This window comes from Oncorhynchus clarkii, chromosome 1 (genome assembly GCF_045791955.1).
Source record: "Oncorhynchus clarkii lewisi isolate Uvic-CL-2024 chromosome 1, UVic_Ocla_1.0, whole genome shotgun sequence".
NCBI classification, from domain to species: Eukaryota; Metazoa; Chordata; class Actinopteri; order Salmoniformes; family Salmonidae; genus Oncorhynchus; species Oncorhynchus clarkii.
The window spans coordinates 40868681-40890862 of record NC_092147.1 but is presented as its reverse complement, the minus strand read 5'-3'; the positions used below and the strand labels follow the sequence as shown (position 1 = coordinate 40890862).

Below are 22182 nucleotides of genomic sequence, written 5' to 3'. Positions count from 1 at the left end.
GTGAAAACACTGAATCCTAACTCATTAATCCACGTGCTTAATATACTTCACTTTTGTTTTCAGAGGACTTCACCGTGTGATTTGACCGTTTCACCCGGCTCACCACCAGGAGGCAGCCCAGTTTCAAAACTAATGCGATCAGCACTAACCCGGCGTACCCGGGGCATTAATCGAATTCCTTCCTTGTCACAGGAAATGAACCAACTGGTTCATTTCCTGGAAAGCCACAACGTCAGAGAGCGATGAGCCAATAAGAAGAGGTCTGAAAATTACTTTATCGTGTTGGCTTGATAGTATTTAATATGATGTGTTTTTTCCAATAATAGGCTATTCAAACATTCCCATTTTGGGAGTCAAACTACATCAAATTAGCATACATCTCTAATCAATTAGATTGATAAACATTGCTGGTAGAAGTTGTCTTTGAAACACAGATCTAGGATCAGCCTACTTGTCCCAAATTACAAAGACAAGGCCACACACAGTACTGTCTTTGATATGACTGGGAGTGGAGACGATGCAAAAATGTACCTCAGAATGATCAGGTGTTGTCACTAGTTACCACAGCCACAAAGTAATATTCATGAATATATATATATATATTTATATATATATATATATATATATATTTGTCTTAATTTAATGTTGGGTATAAGGTTAGCAGTGTGGTTAAGGTTAGGTTTAAAATATAATTTTAAGAAGAGAAATTGTAGAAATAGTCGGGGTTTAGCTATAATTTTTACTTTGGGGCTGTGGTAACTAGTGACGACCCAGATCAGGTCAACTTCGTTCGACTTCCCTGAGCCGCTACAGAGCGCAGTGGACCACGTGGTCCACAGGCAGCGTGTTTACACATGTGACTTCTTTGACACATCTCCCGTGTTCAGAGTTCTGAGCCTGTGTGCCGCCCTCTTGCTAAGATTGTGACATTTGAATTTACTGTATATAATTCTGCAAAAGAGACAGACTATTAATCTTCCCAACTACACTGCTGTCCTCTATCATGAGAGCATCCGGTCAATTAATTATACCATGTGCATCTTGAAGCAACATTATAAATAGATTATTAGATTTTGCATTATGCCAAAGAATGTAAAAGACCATCATCACAGTAATTTTACAACCTCAGTCATCATACTAATTGGATTGATGGGATAATATTATTGAGTGAGAATTGTTTCTTTATTCTGTAAATATGTCTCATCTCTGTAACTAGTGAATTTACAACTGTAACTAGAGATATAATTTGCAATATAAGGTAAACACTCAATGTTAAAATGAAGTTATTAAAGCATTCGATGGGGAATAAAGATAAATATGTTTGATTTAATACCATTGCAAGAGAGGGAAATCCTGTTTATATGTAGCCTATTGGATACAGTCTTACATAATGTGATCCTTTCCATGCATTGTTGTGAAAGTGAGCATTTTACCCAGAGTACACCGGGAAACAGACAGGGGAACATGGCGCAGGGTCGATGAGGAGGACGCTGAACATCGAGGATTATATTACTTGGATATTTTTGAGATCATGCTGAAATCCTAAAATGAGAGTGTGAAATGGTCTCACTTCCGAAGTCTTGGATATCTATCACTGCCCCTTTGATGAATAAGAGGAAAACGCGTCTCAGGAATACCTGCAATTGTATTCATAAACATTTCTTTAGGACTTACAACCCCTGAGCATTGTTTTGGATTCACAAACGTCACATTTCATTTGATTATTACATGGGAAGATGGCTGGGAGAAATAAAAGGAACATAGAGGTCCTACATGGAGTTGACAGACTTCGAGTGGAGCATAAGAAGGTACAATAAACGAGCTAGAGGGATTGTGCTTGCTCTGTCTGACAATGCACGCGGTCGATTTATAATTATCAAATTGTTTTACATGTTCATTAAATGAGACCGCCTAGCGTGCATTCTCTTTCAGAATGTTGCAAGCTAGCTATTTAATTGCATATTAATTTATGCGCTTGTGGCATCTTCGACAGATAATTAATCGTGGAAACTTTCTAGCTAGTTCAACCTTTTTCTAGAAGCTTCCTTGAGCCAGCGGTCACATGTTGCTTCTTGTTTATTTCAGCTTGGATCCTGGCCAAACCATGTTTAACTACAACCATCGAATATGCAAAGTCAAGTTTGTCAATTGCTCTGATGTTGAATTATATTTTTCAGCAAGCATAATGCATAAATAAACAAATGTACTTGCCCAATGCGTGAAGGATAGTTTAATGAACTTACCATACACTTATGCACACAAGCATTACCTTGTGTGGCCTAACGTTAGCTAATTTACTACTGGCCTTTCAACACTGACCTAGATTCAACATCCATAGCTAGCTAGAGCTAGTATAATCGTATCTAAATGTTCAGAGAATATCAATACACAGTGTTGGTCATTGATTGGATGTTTATTAACATGCATTGATGGCAATGCAATGCAGGACAAGTAAAGCTAGTCAGTTGGCAAAGTAATGTTCGTGTTGTGTTACAGTAGAATTTGACTCATGAAGGAGGGTGCAACTTTACTGTAGGCCTACTTTCAAATAGGAACAGGCCAAATGTGTTGACCAGGCATGCTTAGCTAAATTCCTGTCGTATTGAGTAAAGAATTGTATCTGCCGCATCCATGGTACACGTCATATTTCATACCCCTATCAAAAGTGTAGTATTATAGGCTACTTCCTAGTATGACATCAACTGTAAAGTGTACAGATGCCTCTTCCTGTCCCCAAGTAGGTGCTTCTGTGTAAGTATATCCTGTGAGTTCCAGAAAAGCTTTTGCCAATTAATCTTTGACAGCAGTTAAATCAAAACACCCTAAACTTCCTGAGAATTTGCTTCCCCAACATTGAGTAGGTGTAAAGAACTGTAAAATGGAGGGGGTTATTCAGAGTTTTTTTTTTAAAATAAAAATGCTAAGTTTGACCTATAGAATTGTCACTCTGTCAACAACAGGTGGTGAAAGGATGCGAAGTTCAGATCCAGCACTGGTGAGTCTTGTGTAGCAATTCCGCGTAGTGACTGGCGTAGGAGTCAAACAGAATCTCATAAATGATGATGCTACTGTGCTCCTAGATTACTAGTTACACCTAGTCCCTCACCACGTCCTTGATAGTACATAGATAGGCTAAACATTAGTTCTGGGATAGCCGGTAGACCAGGAAGGGCATGTGGATCATTGTGTGTGTGTGCCGTTACTTTACTAAAATTAAAATCTTTGGACTTTCAGGGAGAAGGTAAAAGGTGACTATGAAGCCCTTGAGGATCAACTCAAAACTCTTCCAGAAGAGGTGTCCTATGACATCATGGTACGTTCTCTCTTATTAAATGCACCGGGGAGAGTTTCCATAGCAGGGGCTTATTTAAAGTTTATTATATGAGGTGTGTCAGAGTGAATTCCCAGGCCATGCATCCTTATTATAAATTGTCTTGTCTTGATCTGGAAAGAAACACGCATCAATTAATACAGCTCTTATGATGTATATATGTTGTGTGCAGGAAGGCCTTATCTTTGACTACCAGTTTATGTTCTCCTTTTCTTTCAGCTATTCAATTTCACTTTCAGTTTGTGAAAAATATGCAGAACCATGTTTGAATTGCCATAATATAAAAATGATTTTAGTCGAGGTGAAGCTTGAACTTGAAACTTAAATAATGCAGTATTTATTTTAAAAACCTTTTTCCTCCCCTCTCTGCTGTAACAGGTGCCGTTTGGCCCTTTGGCATTCATGCCTGGGAAGCTGGTCCATACCAATGAGATCACTGTGCTACTGGGAGACAACTGGTTTGCCAAGTGCTCTGCCAAGCAGGCCCAGAAGCTCTTGGAGCACAGGAAGAAACGTGAGTTTATTTTGGAAGCCATGTAGAATTTTCTCAGATACCATGATTCCTTGGAAAACTTTGACACTCACTTTTCTAGTCTTTTTATAATATTAGTTAACTCGTCAATTGTGTATGTATGGTAGTGGTTATGCTTATTGTGAAAGATTGAGGTCATATTATGAATGTCTTAACACTCCAACCATTTGCCCAGCAGAGGGTGCTGTTGTTATAGACTTGCTGTCAGAAACAAAGAGGGGATCACTCAGTGTTGTCAAGGAAAGTTGAATGGCTACTCATTTTGTGAATACTTGGATTATTATAATATTTGTTGTAGTGTTTCTGGTGGGCAATTAACTACTGAAAATGTAGAATTGTGACCAGAATGTGACACATTGATAAAGCCATTGTTTGGTTACTCAAGGCTATTTGACCATGTTCTGCTATCATTTTGTCACAACAGTCCAGCCTTAAAAATCCTCCTGCCCATTCCACTGCTGGCCGTTCTTTCTTTCTCTTACCCATGTAAGAGAGAGCAGTTTCCCCCTGCTTTCTTTGGTATTCACCCTACGCCCCAAAAAGCTATTTAATATTGTGTCAAATCGTCCTAAATAACAATGTGTGATAGTGATGGGAGCTTTATTAGACTGATGTTTACCGAAGCGTGAATGTGCCATAACCCTGCCCACCCCTCCCTGCCCAGGCTGATTTTACACAGCTAAGTGCCATAATGCAAACATGGCTGGCTGAGATCTGTCAAACAGCCCCGCTGAGTTGTCAGGCTGTCCGTGTTTGACCTTTCCCCAACGCTTCGGAGACGTACTGCTTGAGGGCTCGGCGTCGCCATGACGACGGGGCCCTTTGCTGCCATTAGCAAACGGGGGTTTAATTGTTGTGAAGATTTAATGATCCGAAGTAGCACCGAGGGCATGAGATATTATGAACTGTTTGTGTCATCATTTTCCCTTTTTTGTCAGTGTGTTCAGGATTTAACCCCTTACTGGTCCGAATACTGTGGTTTTTGTTTCTCTTTTCTACTGACTACGACCAATCTGGTTCACAAGCTGCATGTCTTGACCCTTTACACACAAATTTGTCCAATTCCACACTAATCACACAATTTTTGTTTTTCAAATTAAATCCAATTTTTGTTTTACAAATTATATAAAATCAAATTTTTGTCTTTTTTTTTTTTTTTTTTTTTTTTTTTTTTAGATGTAAGGAGTGCGCTGGATGACTTGCACAAGACGAAGAAGAACTTTGAAGCCAGAGTTGGGTTCACAGAGGATCTTGAAAAACTCTCAGGCGTAAGTACCATCTAAAGCATATTCAAATGTTCTAAATCAACATTGCAGAGCTCTCCCTGTCCTCTGCCGTGCCCTGATTGTGTTATTGCTGATTATATCTGGAAATGTGCATGTACACCCTGGCCCATCTACTGTTGCTAGCCCCAATTCTGATTTGTGCTCCGATATCTGCTTCACTGACCTCTTCTCTTGTAAAAAGCCTGGGTTTTCTGCACGTTAACACTAGAAGCTTATTACCTAAAAGTGTGTGTTCACAGCTCCAGACAAGACTTGTTGGTCATTACTTAGACATGGTTAAGAAACAGTGTTTTGAACACTGATGTTAACCTTTCTGGTTATGAACTTTTTCGGCAAGACAGATCTTCCAAAGGTGGTGGAGTGGCAGTCTTTACCTAGGAACACCTTCAGTGTTTGGTTGTCACCACCAATTCTGTCCCCAAACAATTTGATTTTCTGGTTTTACGCATTAAACTTTCAAATAACTCTTTGTTGACTGTTTCTGGGTGTTATCGGCCACCATCAGCACCGGCCTCTACCCTAAATGCCCAAGCTCTCACCTGGCCCCTTACACTAAGTCTGAATTTGTCCTGCTAGGTGACCTAAACTGGGACATTCTTAAACCACCTGACCAAGTCTTAAAGCAATGGGACTCTCTAAATCTTTCCCAGATTATTACCAATCCCAGAAGGTATGACTCCAAACACCCAGAAAAGGCTACTCTCCTTGATGGTATCCTTACAAATAATCTTGATACGTATCGGTCTGGTGTTTCCTGTAATGACCCTAGTGATCACTGTTTTACAGCCTGTGTTCGCAATGGCTGCTCAGTGAAACGGGCCTGTCCTGATTTGTCATAGACGCTTGCTAAAAAACTTTAATGAGCAAGCCTTACTTGATGACTTGGCCTCTGTAAATTGGTATAGAATCAGCTTGATCACCTCTGTCGAAGACTCTTGGACCGTTCTTTGATATTTTCAGTGGTATTGTTAACAGATACATGAAGAAAATGAGAATTAAAAACAGGTTCAGCCCCTGGTTCGACCTTGATCTGTCAGTTACTCCACCTCAATAATTCCATTTGGCAAATCGCTCGGCACATGCATACTCAGGCTGACTGGCTCTCGTTCAGGCAAATTAGAAATAAGTGCACTGAGGCTATCCAGAAGGCCAAAGTTAGTTACTTTAAGGAGCAGTTCTCTCTCTGTGGGTCTAACCCCAAGAAGTTCTGGAAAAAGGTTAAAGACCTGAATAATAAATCCTCCTCCTCACAGCTGCCCATTTTTTATTTATTTATTTCACCTTTATTTAACCAGGTAAGCTAGTTGAGAATAAGTTCTCATTTGCAAGTGCGACCTGGCCAAGATAAAGCATAGCAGTTCGACACATACAACAACACAGAGTTACACATGGAATGATCAAAACATACAGTCAATAATACAGTAGGAAAAAAGAAAACAAAGTATATATACAGTGAGTGCAAATAAGGTCAAATAAGGGAGTTAAGGAAATAAATGATTGTACATCCGCTAAGAAAAGTCTGTGAGAACTTAAAAACAACATTAATGGAGAAGTCAACATACAAGTGTAAGTAAAAACGAATGCAAATAAGTAAAAAATTGTGCTACTAATGCACATGATGGCACAAACCCGTCTCGTAAATATGTTTTTGTTTGGTTATCTTTTGGAAATTGTAGAAATAAAAACGTTTCCTTCTTCAGAAGTTACAGCTAGGCGGGCTAATGACAGTTAGCTAATTAATTTGCTATCATACAGTAGGCGAGCACTACTGTTCAAAAGTTTGTGGTCACTTAGCCTGACTAGGCCAAGCGTTCCGCTAGCGGAACCCCACCTCAACATTCATTCAAAAATATTTTTTATAAATATTTAACTTTCACACATGAACAAGTCCAATACAGCAAATGAAAGATAAACATCTTGTTAATCTACCCATGGTGTCTGATTTCAAAACTGATTTACAGCGAAAGCACCACATATGATTATGTTAGGTCAAGTCACAAAAACACACAGCCATTTTCCAGCTAAAGAGAGGAGTCACAAAAAGCAGAAATATAGATAAAATTAATCACTAACCTTTGATCTTCATCAGATAACACTCATAGGACATAATGTTACTCAATACATGTATGTTTTGTTCGAGAATGTGCATATTTATATCCAAAAAGCTCAGTTTACATATTGGCACATTACGTGCAGTAATATTTTGATTCCAAAACATCCGGTGATTTTCCCAGAAATACTCATAATAAACATTGATAAAAGATGCAAGTGTTATTCACAGAATTACAGAGAGACTGATCCTCTATGCAACCACTGTGCCAGATTTCCAAAAGACTTTACGGAAAATCATAATCTGAGAACGGAGCTCAGTACCTGCTTATAAACAATTAGACAATTCCGCCATCTTGGAGTCAACATTAGTTAGAAAAAAACACTATAAATAATCACTTACTTTGATGATCTTCATCAGAAGGCACTCCCAGGAATCCCAGTTCAACAATAAATGACTGATTTGTTCCATAAAGCCTATCATTTAGCCACCTATTGTTAGCGTGTTCAGCCCAGTAATCCATCTTCATGGAGGCGTGACCAATTCCTCCATGACAAAAACTCAAAAAGTTGCGTTACAGGTCGTAGAAACAAGTCAGAACATGTCTGCACTCAATCTTGAGGATATTTTTAACATATATCATCAATAAGGTTCCAACCGGAGAATTTCATTGTCTGAATAAAAGCCCTGGAATGAGAGGATACTGTCTCGGTAGCGCCCTTCATGAGGCGCTCTGACAGAACACTCACTAAAAGGGGTCTCATGAGCCCCTCCTTTATAGTATAATCTTAAAACTAGGATCTAAAGATGGTGACATTTAGTGGAAGCCCTGGGAAGTGCATGCAACATCCATAACTATCAGGGATTTAAATAGGCTCTGTTTTGAAATTTGACTTCTCACTTCCTGTTTTGGATTTCTTCTTCTCTTCTCTTTCTTCGCTTGCCAAATGAGTTCTGTTATACTCAGACATCATTCAAACAGTTTTAGAAACTTGAGTGTTTTCTATCCAATACTAATAATAATATGCATATATTAGCATCTGGGACAGAGTAGGAGGCATTTCAGTTTGGACACGCAATTCATCAAAAAGTGACATGCTGTCCCCTAACCTAACAGGTTAAAAATATCCTTGTTTTTTTAAAGAAAACCAAAAAATATATTTGTCCATTTAAAATAACATCAAATTGATCAGAAATACAGTGTAGACATTGTTAATGTTGTAAATTACTGTTGTAGCTGGAAATAGCAGATTGAAAAAATAATAATAATCAAATATCTACATAGACGTACAGAGGCCCATTATCTTGGCCAGGTCACAATTGTAAATGAGAACTTGTTCTCAACTTGCCTACCTGGTTAAATAAAGGTGAAATAAAATTATCAGCAACCATCACTCCTGTGTGCCAATGGCACTTTGTTAGCCTTTTAAAATGATAAACTTGGATTAGCTAATTGATCATTAGAAAACCCTTTTGTAATTATGTTAGCACAGCTGGAAACTGTTGTTCTGATTAAAGAAGCAATACAACTGGCCTTCTTTAGACTAGTTGAGTATCTGGAGCATCAGCATTTGTGGGTTCGATTACACGCTCAAATTGGCCAGAAACAAATACATTTCTTATCAAACTCGTCAGTCTATTCTTGTTCTGAGAAATGAAGGCTATTCCATGCGAGAAATTGTCAAGAAACTGAAGATCTTGTAAAACGCTGTGTACTACTCCCTTCACAGAACAGGGCAAACAGGCTCTAACCAGAATAGAAAGAGGAGTGGGAGGCTCCGGTGCACAACTGAGCAAGAGGACAAGTACATTAGAGTTTCTAGTTTGAGAAACTGGCAGCTTCATTAAATAATACCCGCAAAACACCAGTATCAACATCAACAGTGAAGAGGTGACTCCGGGATGCTGGCCTTATAGGCAGAGTTCCTCTGTCCAGTGTCTGTGTTCTTTTGACCATCTGAATCTTTTTTTATTGGCCAGTCTAAGATATGGCTTAGAAGGCCAGCATCCCAGAGTTGCCTCTTCACTGTTGAAAAAAAGGCTATTTTGTAAATGACATCGCTGAAGTCAAGGATCGGCAGGATAGTCCGTTTTACGAGGGTATGTTTGGCAGCATGAGTGAAGGATGCTTTGTTGTGAAATAAGAAGCCGATTCTAGATAAAACATTTGATTGGAGATGGTTAATATGAGTGGAAGGAGAGTTTACAGTCTAGCCAGAAACTTAGGTATTTATAGTGATCCACATTCTAAGTCAGAACTGTCTAGAGTAGTGATGCTAGGCGGACTGGCGGGTGCGGGCAGCGATCGGTTGAAGAGTATGCATTTAGTTTTACTTGCATTTAAGAGCAGTTGGAGGTTGTATGGCATTGAAGCTCGTTTGGAGGGTTGTTAACAGTGTCCAAAGAAGGGCCAGATGTATACAGAATGGTGTCGTCTGTGTAAAGGTGGATCAAAGAATCACCCGCAGCAAGAGCGAAATCATTGATATATACAGAGAAAAGAGTCGGCCAGAGAATTGAACCCTGTGGCACCCCCATAGAGACCGCCAGATGTCCGGACAACAGGCCCTCCGGTTTGACAAACTGAACTCTGTCTGAGAAGTAGTTGGTGAACCAGGCGAGGCAGTCATTTGAGAAACCAAGGCTGTTGAGTCTGCCGATAAGAATGAGGTGTTTGAGTCGAAGCTGCACAGTACTGTTTTTCATCTATGGTGGTTATGATATCGTTTAGGACCTTGAGTGTGGCTGAGGTGCACCTGTGACCAGCTCGGAAACCGGACTGTATAGCGGAGAAGGTACGCTGGGATTCGAGATGGTCGGTGATCTGTTTGTTCACTTGTCTTTCGAGGGCTTTAGAAAGGCTGGGCAGGATGGATATAGGTCTGTCACAGTTTTGGTCTAGAGTGTCTCCGCCTTTGAAGAGGGGGATGACCGTGGCTGCTTTCCAATCTTTAGGAATCTCAGACGATATGAAAGAGATCGGGGTTGCGACAATGGAGGCGGATAATTTTAGGCAGAGAGGGTCCAGATTGTCTAGCCCAGCTGATTTGTAGGGATCCAGATTTTGCAGCTCTTTCAGAACATCAGCTGCCTGGATTTGGGTGAAGGAGAGGGGGGGGGGGGCTTGGTCCGGTTGCTGCGGGTGGTGCAGAGCTGTTGACTGGGGTTGGGGTAGCCAGGGTGAAAGCGTAGCCAGCTGTAGAGAAATACTTATTGAAATTCTCAATTATCGTGGAATTATCGGTGGTGACAGTGTTTCCTAGCCTCAGTGCAGTGGGCAGCTAGGAGGAGGTACTCTTATTCTCCATGGACTATACAGTGTCCCAAAACATTTTGGAATTAGTGCTGCAGGATGCAAATTTCTGTTTGAAAAAGCTAGCCTTTGCTTTCCTAACTGACTGTGTATATTGGTTCCTGACTTCCCTGAAAAGTTGCATATCGTTTGCACTATTCGAAGCTAGTGCAGTGTGCCACAGGATGTTTTTGTGCTGGTCAAGGGCAGTCAGGTCTGGAGTAAAAAAAAAATTGAAAGGGGCATGCTTATTTAAGATCGTGAGGAAGGCACTATTGAAGAACAACCAGGCATCCTCTACTGACGGGATGAGGTCAATATCCTTCCAGGATACCTGGGGTCAGGTCAATTAGAAAGGCCTGCTCGCAGAAGTGTTTTAGGGAGCGTTTGACAGTGATGAGGGGTGGTCGTTTGACCCATAACGGATGCAGTGACCCAAAACTTTTGAACAGTAGTGTATATTAATAATTATTTATTTAATATAAGTAGCCATGCAATCATAATTGACTGTTGTGCATTTAAAGCACCCGCAAATTACCGGTGGCTGAAAAGGCAATCATCGCGGGATGAACGAGTGACGAATTTCCGGTCAAGGGTGTTATACTCGTCATACATCATCAGAAGTGTCCACTTAATTTGAGGGCTGAGTGGATAGGGTGTGTCTTCTAAGTGTTTGGACCGCAGCCACTGAGTCCGAGGTGCTAAAGGGGATCCTTAAACTTCAACTCCAAAAAACATCTGGGTCAGATGTTTAGATCCTTTTTTCTTTAAGGTTGCTGCCCTTATCATCGCCAAGCCTATCTGACATTTTTAACCTGTCTCTGCTCTCTGGGGAGGTTCCCATTGCTTGCTTTTTTTATACCTTTATTTAACTGGGCAAGTCAGTTAAGAACACATTCTTATTTTCAATGACTGCCTAGGAAATGTGGGTTAACTACCTTGTTCAGGGGCAGAACGACAGATTTTCACCTTGTCAGCTCAGGGGTTCCAATCTTGCAACCGCACAGTTAACTAGTCCAACGCTCTAACCATTGCACTCCACGAGTAGTCTGCCTGTTATGCGAATGTAGTAGAAGCCAAGGTAAATTGCTAGCCAGCATTAAACTTATCTTACAAAAAACAATCAATCATAATCACTAGTTATAACTACTGATCCAGTTTAGCAGGCAATATTAACCAGGTGAAATTGTGTCATTTCTCTTGTGTTCATTGCATGCAGAGTCATTTAGTTTCCGGATTCGATCATATTAATGACCAAAGACTCGTATTTCTGTGTTATGTTATAATTATGTCTGATTTGATAGAGCAGTATGACTGAGCAGCAGCAGGCCCGTAATCATTCATTCAAACAGCACTTTCGTGCGTTTTTCCAGCAGCGCTTCGCAAGCACAGCGCTGTTTGACTTCAAGCATATCAGCCTAATGGCTGGTGTTACCAATGTGAAATGGCTAGCTAGTTAGCTGGGTGTGCGCTAATACTGTTTCAAACGTAACTCGCTTTTAGATTTGGAGTAGTTATTCCCCTTGCGCTGCAAGGGCCGCGGCTTTTGTGGAGCGATGGGTAACGATGCTTCGAGTGTGGCTGTTGTCGATGTGTTCCTGGTTCGAGCCCAAGTAGGGGCAAGGAGGGGGATGGAAGCTATACTGTTACACTGGCAATACTATAGTGCCTATAAGAACATCCAATAGTCAAAGGTATATGAAATATAAATGGTATAGAGAGAAATAGTCCTATAAATACTATATTAACTACAACCTAAAACCTCTTACCTTGGAATATTGAAGTCTCATGGTAAAAGGAACCACCAACTTTCATATGTTCTCATGTTCTGAGCAAGGAACTTAAATGTTAGCTTTTTTACATGGTACACATTTTTTACATGGCACATATTACTTTCTTCTCCCAACACTTTGTTTTTGCATTATTTAAACCAAATTGAACATGTTTCATTATTTATTTGAGGCTAAATTGATTTTATTTATGATTTTATTGATGTTTTATATTAAGGTTAATTCAATATTGTTGTAATTGTCATTATTACAAGCAAAAAAATCGGCCGATTAATCGGTATCGGCTTTTTTTGGTCCTCCAATAATTGGTAGCGGTATCGGCGTTGAAAAATCATAATTGGTCGACCTCTAGCTGCTACCATGCTGTGTTGTCTTAGGTCTCTCTTTATGTAGTGTTGTGATGTCTCTCGTCGTGATGTCTGTGTTGTCCTATATTTTTATTTTTAATCCCAGCCCCCGGCCTTTTGCCTTCTGGTTGGCCATAATTGTCAATAGGAATTTGTTCTCAACTGACTTGCCCAGTTAAATAAAGGTTAAATATAAAAAAGTGTAATTACAGTGAAAACAAAGAGCTTTGAGGATCCTCTTCAGCCAGCTTATCTGATAGACAACTCCTCTGTGCAGATAAAGCTATTTGTATGAGCAGATATTGTTAAGACTCTGGCTTATACCCTTCTGTTTCCTCAGGCTGAAGGGGACTATGTGGACATCAGAGAAGAGGTTGGAAGTATTGAAGAATTTGTAAGCAAAGGAAAGCAGCGTGTGGCCCTTAAGCCCCACACTAAGCCCAAAATGGAGGCTGTTGTGAAGATGGAGGAGGAGGGCGGTGGAGAGGGAGATGGAGGGAGTAGGAGAGGAGTGCTGTCTGAGGAGGAGCTGTGGGCCAGACTGGATGAGCTGGAAGCGAAGGAGAAGCTTGAGGAGGAGCATGACCGGTAGAGTTGCACACGCACACAAAACGCATGGACTTTCACATTAAGTGATTCAGGGCACTCTTCCCACCTTCACACCTGTGTTTCATTGCAAAAGTGAAGATTAGATTTCTCATGATTGTTTTGATTTGTTTTCAGACACTTTGGAAGTGCAGACACCAACGGCAATGACGACACAACATCCTCCTCTGAGGAAGAGAAGGAGGGAGATGGTGGCGGCCATCATCGCGTCAACGGACATGACGAGAGGAGTGAAGGCAAGATGACTGTGCCTCACAACAGTGGTCAAGTTAACGGTACAACCAGGGACAGGGAGGAGGAGGAGGAAGACAAGGGAGAGGAGGAGGAAGGCAACAGTTTGCCTACCATCTATTTCTCTCATACGGTGGAACCCAAGAAGGTCAGTGTTTTATAAATCGTATTAAACTCAATGCCGTCAACAGTCAACAATGTCGTCAATTATGTTATTTGAGTCATGTAAATCAATGTACTACATTTTTCTCTCGGTCTCTGTCGCTTCGTCTCCAGGTGAGGATAAACACAGGGAAGAACACCATGTTGAAGTTCAGTGAGCTGAAAGAACAGAAGCAGCAAGCCAAGAGGAAAAAGAAGATCGGCACCAGCAATGGTCACTCTCACCACGGGCTCCACAACATCACCACGCCCACAGACATCTACAGGTAAACCCACACTACACATCATTTATCTAGTTCTTGGTTGGCATACCTATTAGCAACATTTTGGGTCCAATGTATTGGCATATATTAAATGTTATTTACTCTGAATGTTTCCAGGTACTTTGTTCTGATTCGGTATGGTGTCTGTCTATTAACAAGTTCTGCGATCTGATTGGGTATAATGGCTGACTAGGCCTATGTTTGTGGACTTTTGTCAGGTTGTTTGTGGATGTGAAGAATGGCGAGCCTATCCCCAGGAAGTCCATCCTAAAGTCCCGGAGCAGAGAGAACAGCGGATGTAGCGACACCAGCGAGAGCAGCGCTGCCGACTTCGAAGAGCGCAGGACGTTCGGACGCACCCTGAGCCACGACGAGAACACGTGCAGCGACACCAGCGACGGCATCACTGAGGAGGACAGCCCCACCGGGAACCCTCTACACCCCACCAGACGCTTCGAGGTAAAACTCAGCTGGGTCATGTTCATTAGACAGTAAACGGAAGACAACTGACAGAGGGACTACCTGAACATCTTGTGCAATAAAAAACATGAATTTTCCGTTGCAGGCCCTAATGAATACGACCGTGGTTCTCTGCTGATTTGTTTTTCGAATCATGATCTTTGAATGTTGAATAGGGATACACCTTGAACAAGTTGTTTGTCTGTGCACTGTCCAGCTCTACAGCCTCTCATTAACCACCTCCTGTTAATGTTTTGTTGATCATCCAGGCCTTGTCATGCACAGTGGTGGAGAAGGAGCCCATTCCCTTGTCGATCCCCCACCTAACCATCGTCCCTCCAGCTCTGCCCACAATCCCAGAGCGGAAGCTGGAGGAGGTGGCTCCCGACGCCCCCCGTGAGGCCCCTAAGCGGGTGTCCAAGTTCAAAGCTGCCCGGCTGCAGCAGAAGTGACCCTGCAAAGCCAGTCTCCAGGATTCACACGACTGGCCCCTTTTTAACATAGATGTTCTACACCAGCACTTTGTTGAGCTGGACAGACTGTGAACCCTCCCTAATATCTGCCATGTCTCTTCTTCTTTTTGTCATCACTCTTCAAGCCTTTTATTCTTCTCTTTCACAATGCTTTTCCTGTTAGTACACAGGGTATCTATTACAGTAGGACTGTTCTATAAGAGGCAGTACTCTGTAAGAGTAGCATAGCATTGTTTAGAACGCTTGCGCTTAACCATTTACCTGCCTTGTAAGGAACATCAAGCTTTTGTTGCTAAGTAAGCACTTCATTGCAATATGTATTTAAGTCAAGAGGTTGTTTATTTAGAGCCCTCATCCTCCAACATTATGGCACTACACTAGTCCACACTGCCTAGGTGCTCATTTTATGGTGGTTGCTCTCGTGTCAGTGTCTTGACAAGGCCAGTGGTTTACCACTCTATTTGTTTGATCCATAATTTTGCCTGCTATGCTAAAAACGACATGCTCTGTGTCATTTATTTTTTTCCTTTTTGATTTTCTACGATTATTCTACACAGGGTCATATGCTGACTGCCCTTTATTGTCCCCAATCCCCTTGTACCTGCCTAATGCCCACCTCTGTGACCAGCTTTATGTCAGAATAAACATTGTTGTAAACTGGAAGGAAAATAAAAGATTTTGAGGAAAAAGTCACGTGTTACTCCCCTTTGGGTAGATTTTTCTCAAACCTTTTCTCCTTTTTTCACTAAAGGACGAGCCAGACCAACACAAACGTTGACTGTGCGCAGTAGATCACCTGCTGAGTGTCAAAGAGGGTGGTGATTCTACATGTAGAATTGTGGGGAAATTAACAAGATGACGGCTGATGTTCTTTGGTCAGAGGTGATAGGATGGCTGCCCACTGCTGATGTTCTTTGGTCAGAGGTGATAGGATGGCTGCCCACTGCTGATGTTCTTTGGTCAGAGGTGATAGGATGGCTGCCCACTGCTGATGTTTGTGTTGGTCTTTATTGTCCATAACAGGTATGCCACATATACAGTACATGACCAAAAGTATGTGGACACCGTCTCGTCAAACATCTCATTCCAAAATCATGGGCATTAATATGGAGTTCGTACCCCCTTTGCTGCTATAACAGTCTTCTGGGATTTTTCTGCAGTGACTTGCTGGGCAATGATGTTGGGCTGTTAGGCCTGGCTTGTAGTTGGTGATCCAATTCATCCTATAGATGTCCGATGGGGCTGAGGTCAGGGCTCTGTGCAGGCCAATCAAGTTCTTCCACACCGATCTCGACAAACCATTTCTGTGTGGACCTTGCTTTGTGCACAGGGGCATTGTCATGCTGAAACAGTAAAGGGCCTTCCCCAAACTGTTGCCACAAAGTTGGAAGCACAGAATCATACCGTTAAGATTTCCATTCACTGGAAATAAGGGGTCTAGCCCGAACCATGAAAAACCAGACCATTATTCCTCCTCCACCAAACTTTACAGTTGGCACTATGCATTTGAGCAGGTAGCGTTCTCCTTGCATTCACCAAACCTAGATTAGTACGTTCGACTGCTAGATGGTGAAGTGTGATTCATCACGACAGAGTGTTTCCACTGCTCCAGTGTCCAACGGCGGCAAACTTTACACCACTCCAGCCGATGCTTGGCATTGCGCATGGGGATGGAAACCCTTGACTTTTCCACTTCACAAACAGCATTTACAGTTGACTGGGGCAGCTCTAGCAGGGCAGAAATGTTACTTGTTAGAAAGGTGGCATCCTATGACGGTGCCACGTTGAAAGTCACTGAGCTCTTCAGTAAGGCCAATGTTTGACTATGGAGTTTGCGTGGCTGTGTGCTAGATCTTTACACACTTGTCGGAAACGGGTGTGGCTGAAATAGCCAAATCCACTCATTTGAAGGCTGATCCACATACTTTTGTATATTTAGTGTATCTTGAAAATGTAAAAACACAAGGACCAACGGTAGATCATCTCTCCTATGTACATTTCTTTTATGGCCATTTGTAAAAAAGAGACAAAATTGTGCAGTCTGGTATGCTTAATATAAGAAATGTGAAATAATTTATACTTTTGATACTTAAGTATATTTTAGCAAATAGTTGGGTATAATTAAATCCAAATACTTGTTTTACTTTAACTAAAGTAGTATTTTACTGGGTGACTTTTACTTGAGTCATTTTCTAATAAGGTACTGTATTTGTACTTTTACTCAAGTATGACAATTGGGTACTTTTTCCACCACTGAACAAGTCAGCGACATTGGGGAGTTTTTGAGCATGAACTGCTCGTTTCATGTCCTGTCATAACATCTCAATCGGGCTTAAGTCTGGACTTTGACTAGGCCATTCCAAAACTTGTTGCTTTTCAGCCATTCTGATGTCTTGATTGTGTGTTTTGGATCATTGTCTTGCTGCATGACCCAGTTGTGATTCGACTTCAGCTCACGGATGGATGGCCTGAAATTTTCCATTAGAATTATCTGATACAGAGCAGAATTCATGGTTCCTTCAATGATGACAAGTCGTTTAGGTCCTGAGGCAGCAAAGCATCCCCCAACCATCACACTACCACCACCATACTTCACTGTTGTTTTGAGGTTCTTACTGTGGAATGCAGTGTTTGGTTTTCGCAGACATAACGGGGCCCATGTTGTCCAAAAAGTTAGTTTTGACTCATCTGTCCATAGAACATTCTTCCAGGAATCTTGACGATCATCCAGGTGCTTTTTGGCAAACTCTAGTCGACTATTTGGACGACATGGGTCCGGTTATGTCTGTCGCAAACACTGCATTCCACAGTAAGAACGCCATACCGGCGGTCAAGAATGTTGGTGGTAGTGTGATGGTGAAATTACTTTTTCACACAGGGAAAATTGGTGTTGCATCATTTTTTAAAATTCAATAAATATCAACATTTCATGTTATTTATTCACTCCGGTTTCCTTTATCTAATATTAGGTTTTGGTTGAAGATCTGATAACATTCAGTGTACATTTTTTTCTGCAGAAATAGATAAAATCAGAAGGTATATACTTTTCACGGCAGTGTATCACTTGCTGCTTGCTAAGTGGTGAGAGTGCAGGGTTTGATAAGCAGCTTTTAAACTGAACTGGTCCTGAGGTGATCCCCTCACCACCAGGATTAGGGCTGCAATATGAAAACCCAATCCAGGTAGCATGAGACAAATTAGTTAGACACAGATCATTGAACTTAAAAAGCTCATCTTTGAAGGTAGATGTTGGACCATGTACTTAACAGTTCAAATAGATCTAAGGAACATGTTCATCTGAAACACAACAGTGAGATCTACATTGCAGGGTTTAAACAGGATTTAAGAGTTAGGTTATTTAGGATCTCCTTGCAGAGACAAGCAGGTATTGTTGACCAGACAGTTGCTCAGAAAAGAGGCTCATGCTCCCAGCTACAAATGGGGCATTAAACTGTTCCTTGCTGTACACCTGGACCTGTTTCATGGGCCCAGATAAAGCCTACTCCTGTATTTCAAACCATGTTCCATAGAGAATCACTGCTTGGTCTATGAAACATCCCCTGAAGTGTTACATTAATCTGTGTCTATATAATGTAAGTACATGTTCTTGCATCTATTTAATATTTCAGAAATCTGGGGTCATATAGTTAATTTGAATGAAAATCAGACCTCTGTAAATGGTGTCAAAGTGCACCAGGGGCTAACATCAGCACAGTACTTTGAGGCTATACATTTCATCTAAGTAGAATGCACAAGGATGTGTGCACAATAGGGGCTTTTTGTGTGTGGTTATTGTATAGATAAATTCCATCTCTCTCTTAGAAAATAATCCACTGGGAAGGTCATTGGGATGGCAGGAGTGTGATGGATGTTAGAAGCACCCAATTAAGCTTTCTGAAAAGAAGCCTATGAGCGCTCTAAGCACTAACTGTAAAAACAGCTGAATCACAAGTCAGAGGTATCCTGCATTATTCATTATGTTTTACAAAGGGTCAGAGTGGCTAAAATCCTCATTATAAATATTTTGAGAAGACGATCGGAGGTCACAGGGCTACTTTTTCGATGTTGACACAGTCCATGGGTTTAAGGAGCAAGGCTCAATCAAACATTTTACACACACACACACACACACACACACACACACACACACACACACACACACACACACACACACACACACACACACACACACACACACACACACAGAGATAGAGAAAGAGGATAGAGAGAGAGAGAGAGATCTGGAAAGATTAAGATGATAAGGAGGTGGGCCATGGCAAAGTCATACCAAACCCCATCCTGTGTCTGTCACAAACAAGTGGATGCCGAAAATTAACTCTGCCAGGCCTACTAAATGTGACGTTTTTTACGGTGCCAAACTTCACAACAATTAATGTGCATGGTGACTAGGCCTAATTTAAAATAACCCACTAAAATGTGACGTTTTTACGGAGCAAAATATTACTGAATGTCATGTGCATCCTGATGACTAATTTAAGTGAAACGGGTAGTTGATAATCTTGGAGTGTAAATAACCTATGCATAATTTACGCAGTGCTTGTCAACTACCAGATGGGGGAGTCCACGCCATCTCGAAGTGGTCATATCCCCTCCTTCTCACGGACATTAAACTATAAGCTCATATGCTTCCATACTTCATTTCGAAAGCATGCATGTTTAATAGTTGAAGGATGTTGACGGAGGTCTGATTTTATTATTACCCTTTAGCGCAGGATCACGGAAAAGTCAGATACACAGGCCATCACTTGTCACTGACTGAACTCAAGCTGTCACTTCGAGTCCAATACGCGGTGGAGTCTTTTACATGCGCTGATCTAAATGCTCAGGTAAGGATTTTTTTTAACAATATTCAGTCAAACGTATTTATCATCTCCAGCAACTCTAACTTTCAACTTATTCGAATGCCGTTTTCTCAGAATTACATGGTTTCTCAGAATAGATTTGTGTGCGTGAATGCATGAGCGCCTTGTGGTGAGGTTGGCTGCCCCTGGTAATGCCAAAGTCAGTAGGCTATTAAGTGAAGGGAACTTGGGAAATCTAGTCAAAAAGTAAGTATAGGTGGGGTAGTCATATAGTGTAGGATAGTGTATGTATTTCAATGCTTGAATTGACCCCAAATTCATTCATAAGTCATGTCGAATGGACAAAACAGGATTGTGTATGATGGTGGAATAGCAGGTCTTGTGTACTGTGCCTTCAGAAATGATTCACACCCCTGTTTCTTGCACATTTTTTTGAGTTACAGCCTGAATTTAAAATGTATTAAATTTAAATTTTGTATCACTGATCTACACACAACACCCCATAATATCAATTTGGATTTTGTTTGTAGATTTTGTTTTTTATTAATAAAAAATTAAAAGATGAAATGTTTTGAGTGATTAAGTATTCAACCCCTTTCTTATGGCAAGACTCAGGAGTAAAAATGTGCTTAACAAATTAGATAAGTTGCATGAACTCATTCTGTGTTCAATAATAGTGTATAACATGGTTTTTGAATTACTACCCCATCTCTGTACCCCACACATACAATTATCTGTAAGGTCCCTTAATTGAGTAGTGAATTTCAAGCACAGATTCAACCACAAAAACCAGGGAGGTTCTCCAATGCCTTGCAAAGAAGGGAAACGATCATGCATGGTGAAGTTATTAATTAGGCTTTGGATGGTTTATCAATACACCCAGTTACTGCAAAGATACAGGTGTCCTTCTTAACTCAAGTGCCGTAGAGTAAGGAAACTGCTCAATGATTTCCCCACGAGACTAATGGGGATTTTAAAACGGTTACAGAGTTTAATGGTTGTGATATGAGAAAACTGAGAATGGATCAACAACATTGTAGTTACTCCGCAATTATAACCTAAATGACAAAGTGAAAAAAAGGAAGCCTGTACAGAATACAAATATTCCAAAACATGCAACCTGTTTTCAACAAGTCACTTAAGTAATACTGCAAAAAAAGGGGCAAAAAATAATAACTTTTTGTCCTGAATACAAAGCGTTATGCTTGGGGAAAATCCAACACATCACTGGGTACCACTTTTCATATTTTCAAGCATGGTGGTGGCTGCATCATGTTATGGGTATGCTAGTCATCGGCAAGGACGAGGGAGTTTTTTAGGATAAAAATAAATGGAATACAGCTAAGCACAAGTAAAATCTTCTTTCCAACAGACACTGAGAGACAAATTCACCCTTCAGCAAGACAATAACCTGAAACACAAGGCAAAATATACACAGGAGTTGCTTACCAAGATGACATTGAATGCTCCTGAGTGGCCTAGTTACAGTTTTGACCGAAATCGTCTGGAAAATCTATGGCAAGACTTGAAAATGGCTTTTAGCAATGATCAACAAGCAACTTGACAGAACTCAAGTAATTTTTTAAAGAATACTGGGTAAATATTGTACAATCGAGGTGTGCAAAGTTCTTAGAGACTTACGCCTAAAGACTCAAAGCTGTAATTGCTTCCTTAGGTGATTCTAACATGTATTGACTCATGGGGGTGAATACTTATCTAATTAATATATATCAGTGTTGTATTTTTCATACATTTAAAAAAAAAAAAAGGTTAGAAGGTTCTTCCACTTTGACATTACAGAGTATATTGTGTGGATAGTTGAAAAGAAATGACAATGAAATCAATTTTATACTACTTTGTCAAGATGTGTGAACAATGTTCCCTCTAAACTCCTCCCCCGGGACTGTTGCACAGAAGAAATACTAGCCTGCGCAGAGAAGCACGAGAATGAACTTCACTAAACCTTCTAGTTTCCCTCTACTGTTGGAATTGCCAATATTAGCCACTTTCAATTAAACATACCTAAACGAAGTGAACTATGCAAGACTTAGTATACAAAACTTACTATGCAAGAGATTTTCTTGTAGGCAAATTGCATCGGAGTAGGATTCTATTGCATTGACAGACAGGCAGGCAGCCTGTACTCTACAGACCGGTGCAGCATAACCAATCAGAGCTGCAAAAATACCATTGCCATATATGGATCTGTGCCGTTCACTTTGAACTAGACTGTATATACAGCATGAGTGGTCGTGAGTAGATGTGCTTGTTTTGAGATCAAAGAGAGTACTGCATGTAGCCACCTGTGCACATTTGTTCATATCCTTTGCTAGTTAGTGAGTTATTAACTTAGTTATAGCTCATTTCTAGTCTGCAATGGGGGTGTTGTTGCTTCCCACAAGAGCATGTACATTTCTAGACATCTTTGAAAACCAAGTCAGGTAAATAACTTTTTTTCTGCCTTAAAGTGGCAGTGTTGTATTTTGAGATGGTCTTGATTAAGTAGCCAATAGGCAGAGGGTAGCACAATTTGTCTG

At 40.8% G+C, this 22182-nt stretch overlaps 1 protein-coding gene across 2 annotated transcripts; it reads left to right on the top strand.

Moving 5' to 3' along the window:
• The first annotated feature begins 1434 nt into the window (after positions 1-1434).
• On the top strand, positions 1435-15515 carry LOC139407078 (unconventional prefoldin RPB5 interactor 1-like). Of its 2 annotated transcripts, XM_071150424.1 has the most exons (11): positions 1438-1808; positions 2086-2134; positions 2961-2995; positions 3235-3313; positions 3710-3845; positions 5040-5131; positions 12969-13216; positions 13352-13613; positions 13742-13893; positions 14109-14349; positions 14619-15511. In XM_071150424.1, the coding sequence occupies exons 1-11, from the start codon at positions 1774-1776 to the stop codon at positions 14799-14801; spliced, it is 1512 nt and encodes a 503-aa protein (XP_071006525.1). In that variant the 5' UTR covers positions 1438-1773; the 3' UTR covers positions 14802-15511. The 2 variants fall into 2 exon arrangements, with proteins under 2 accessions (XP_071006535.1, XP_071006525.1); XM_071150434.1 differs by lacking the exon at positions 2086-2134 and having other exon boundaries at positions 1435-1808; positions 14619-15515.
• Positions 15516-22182: the final 6667 nt, after the last annotated feature.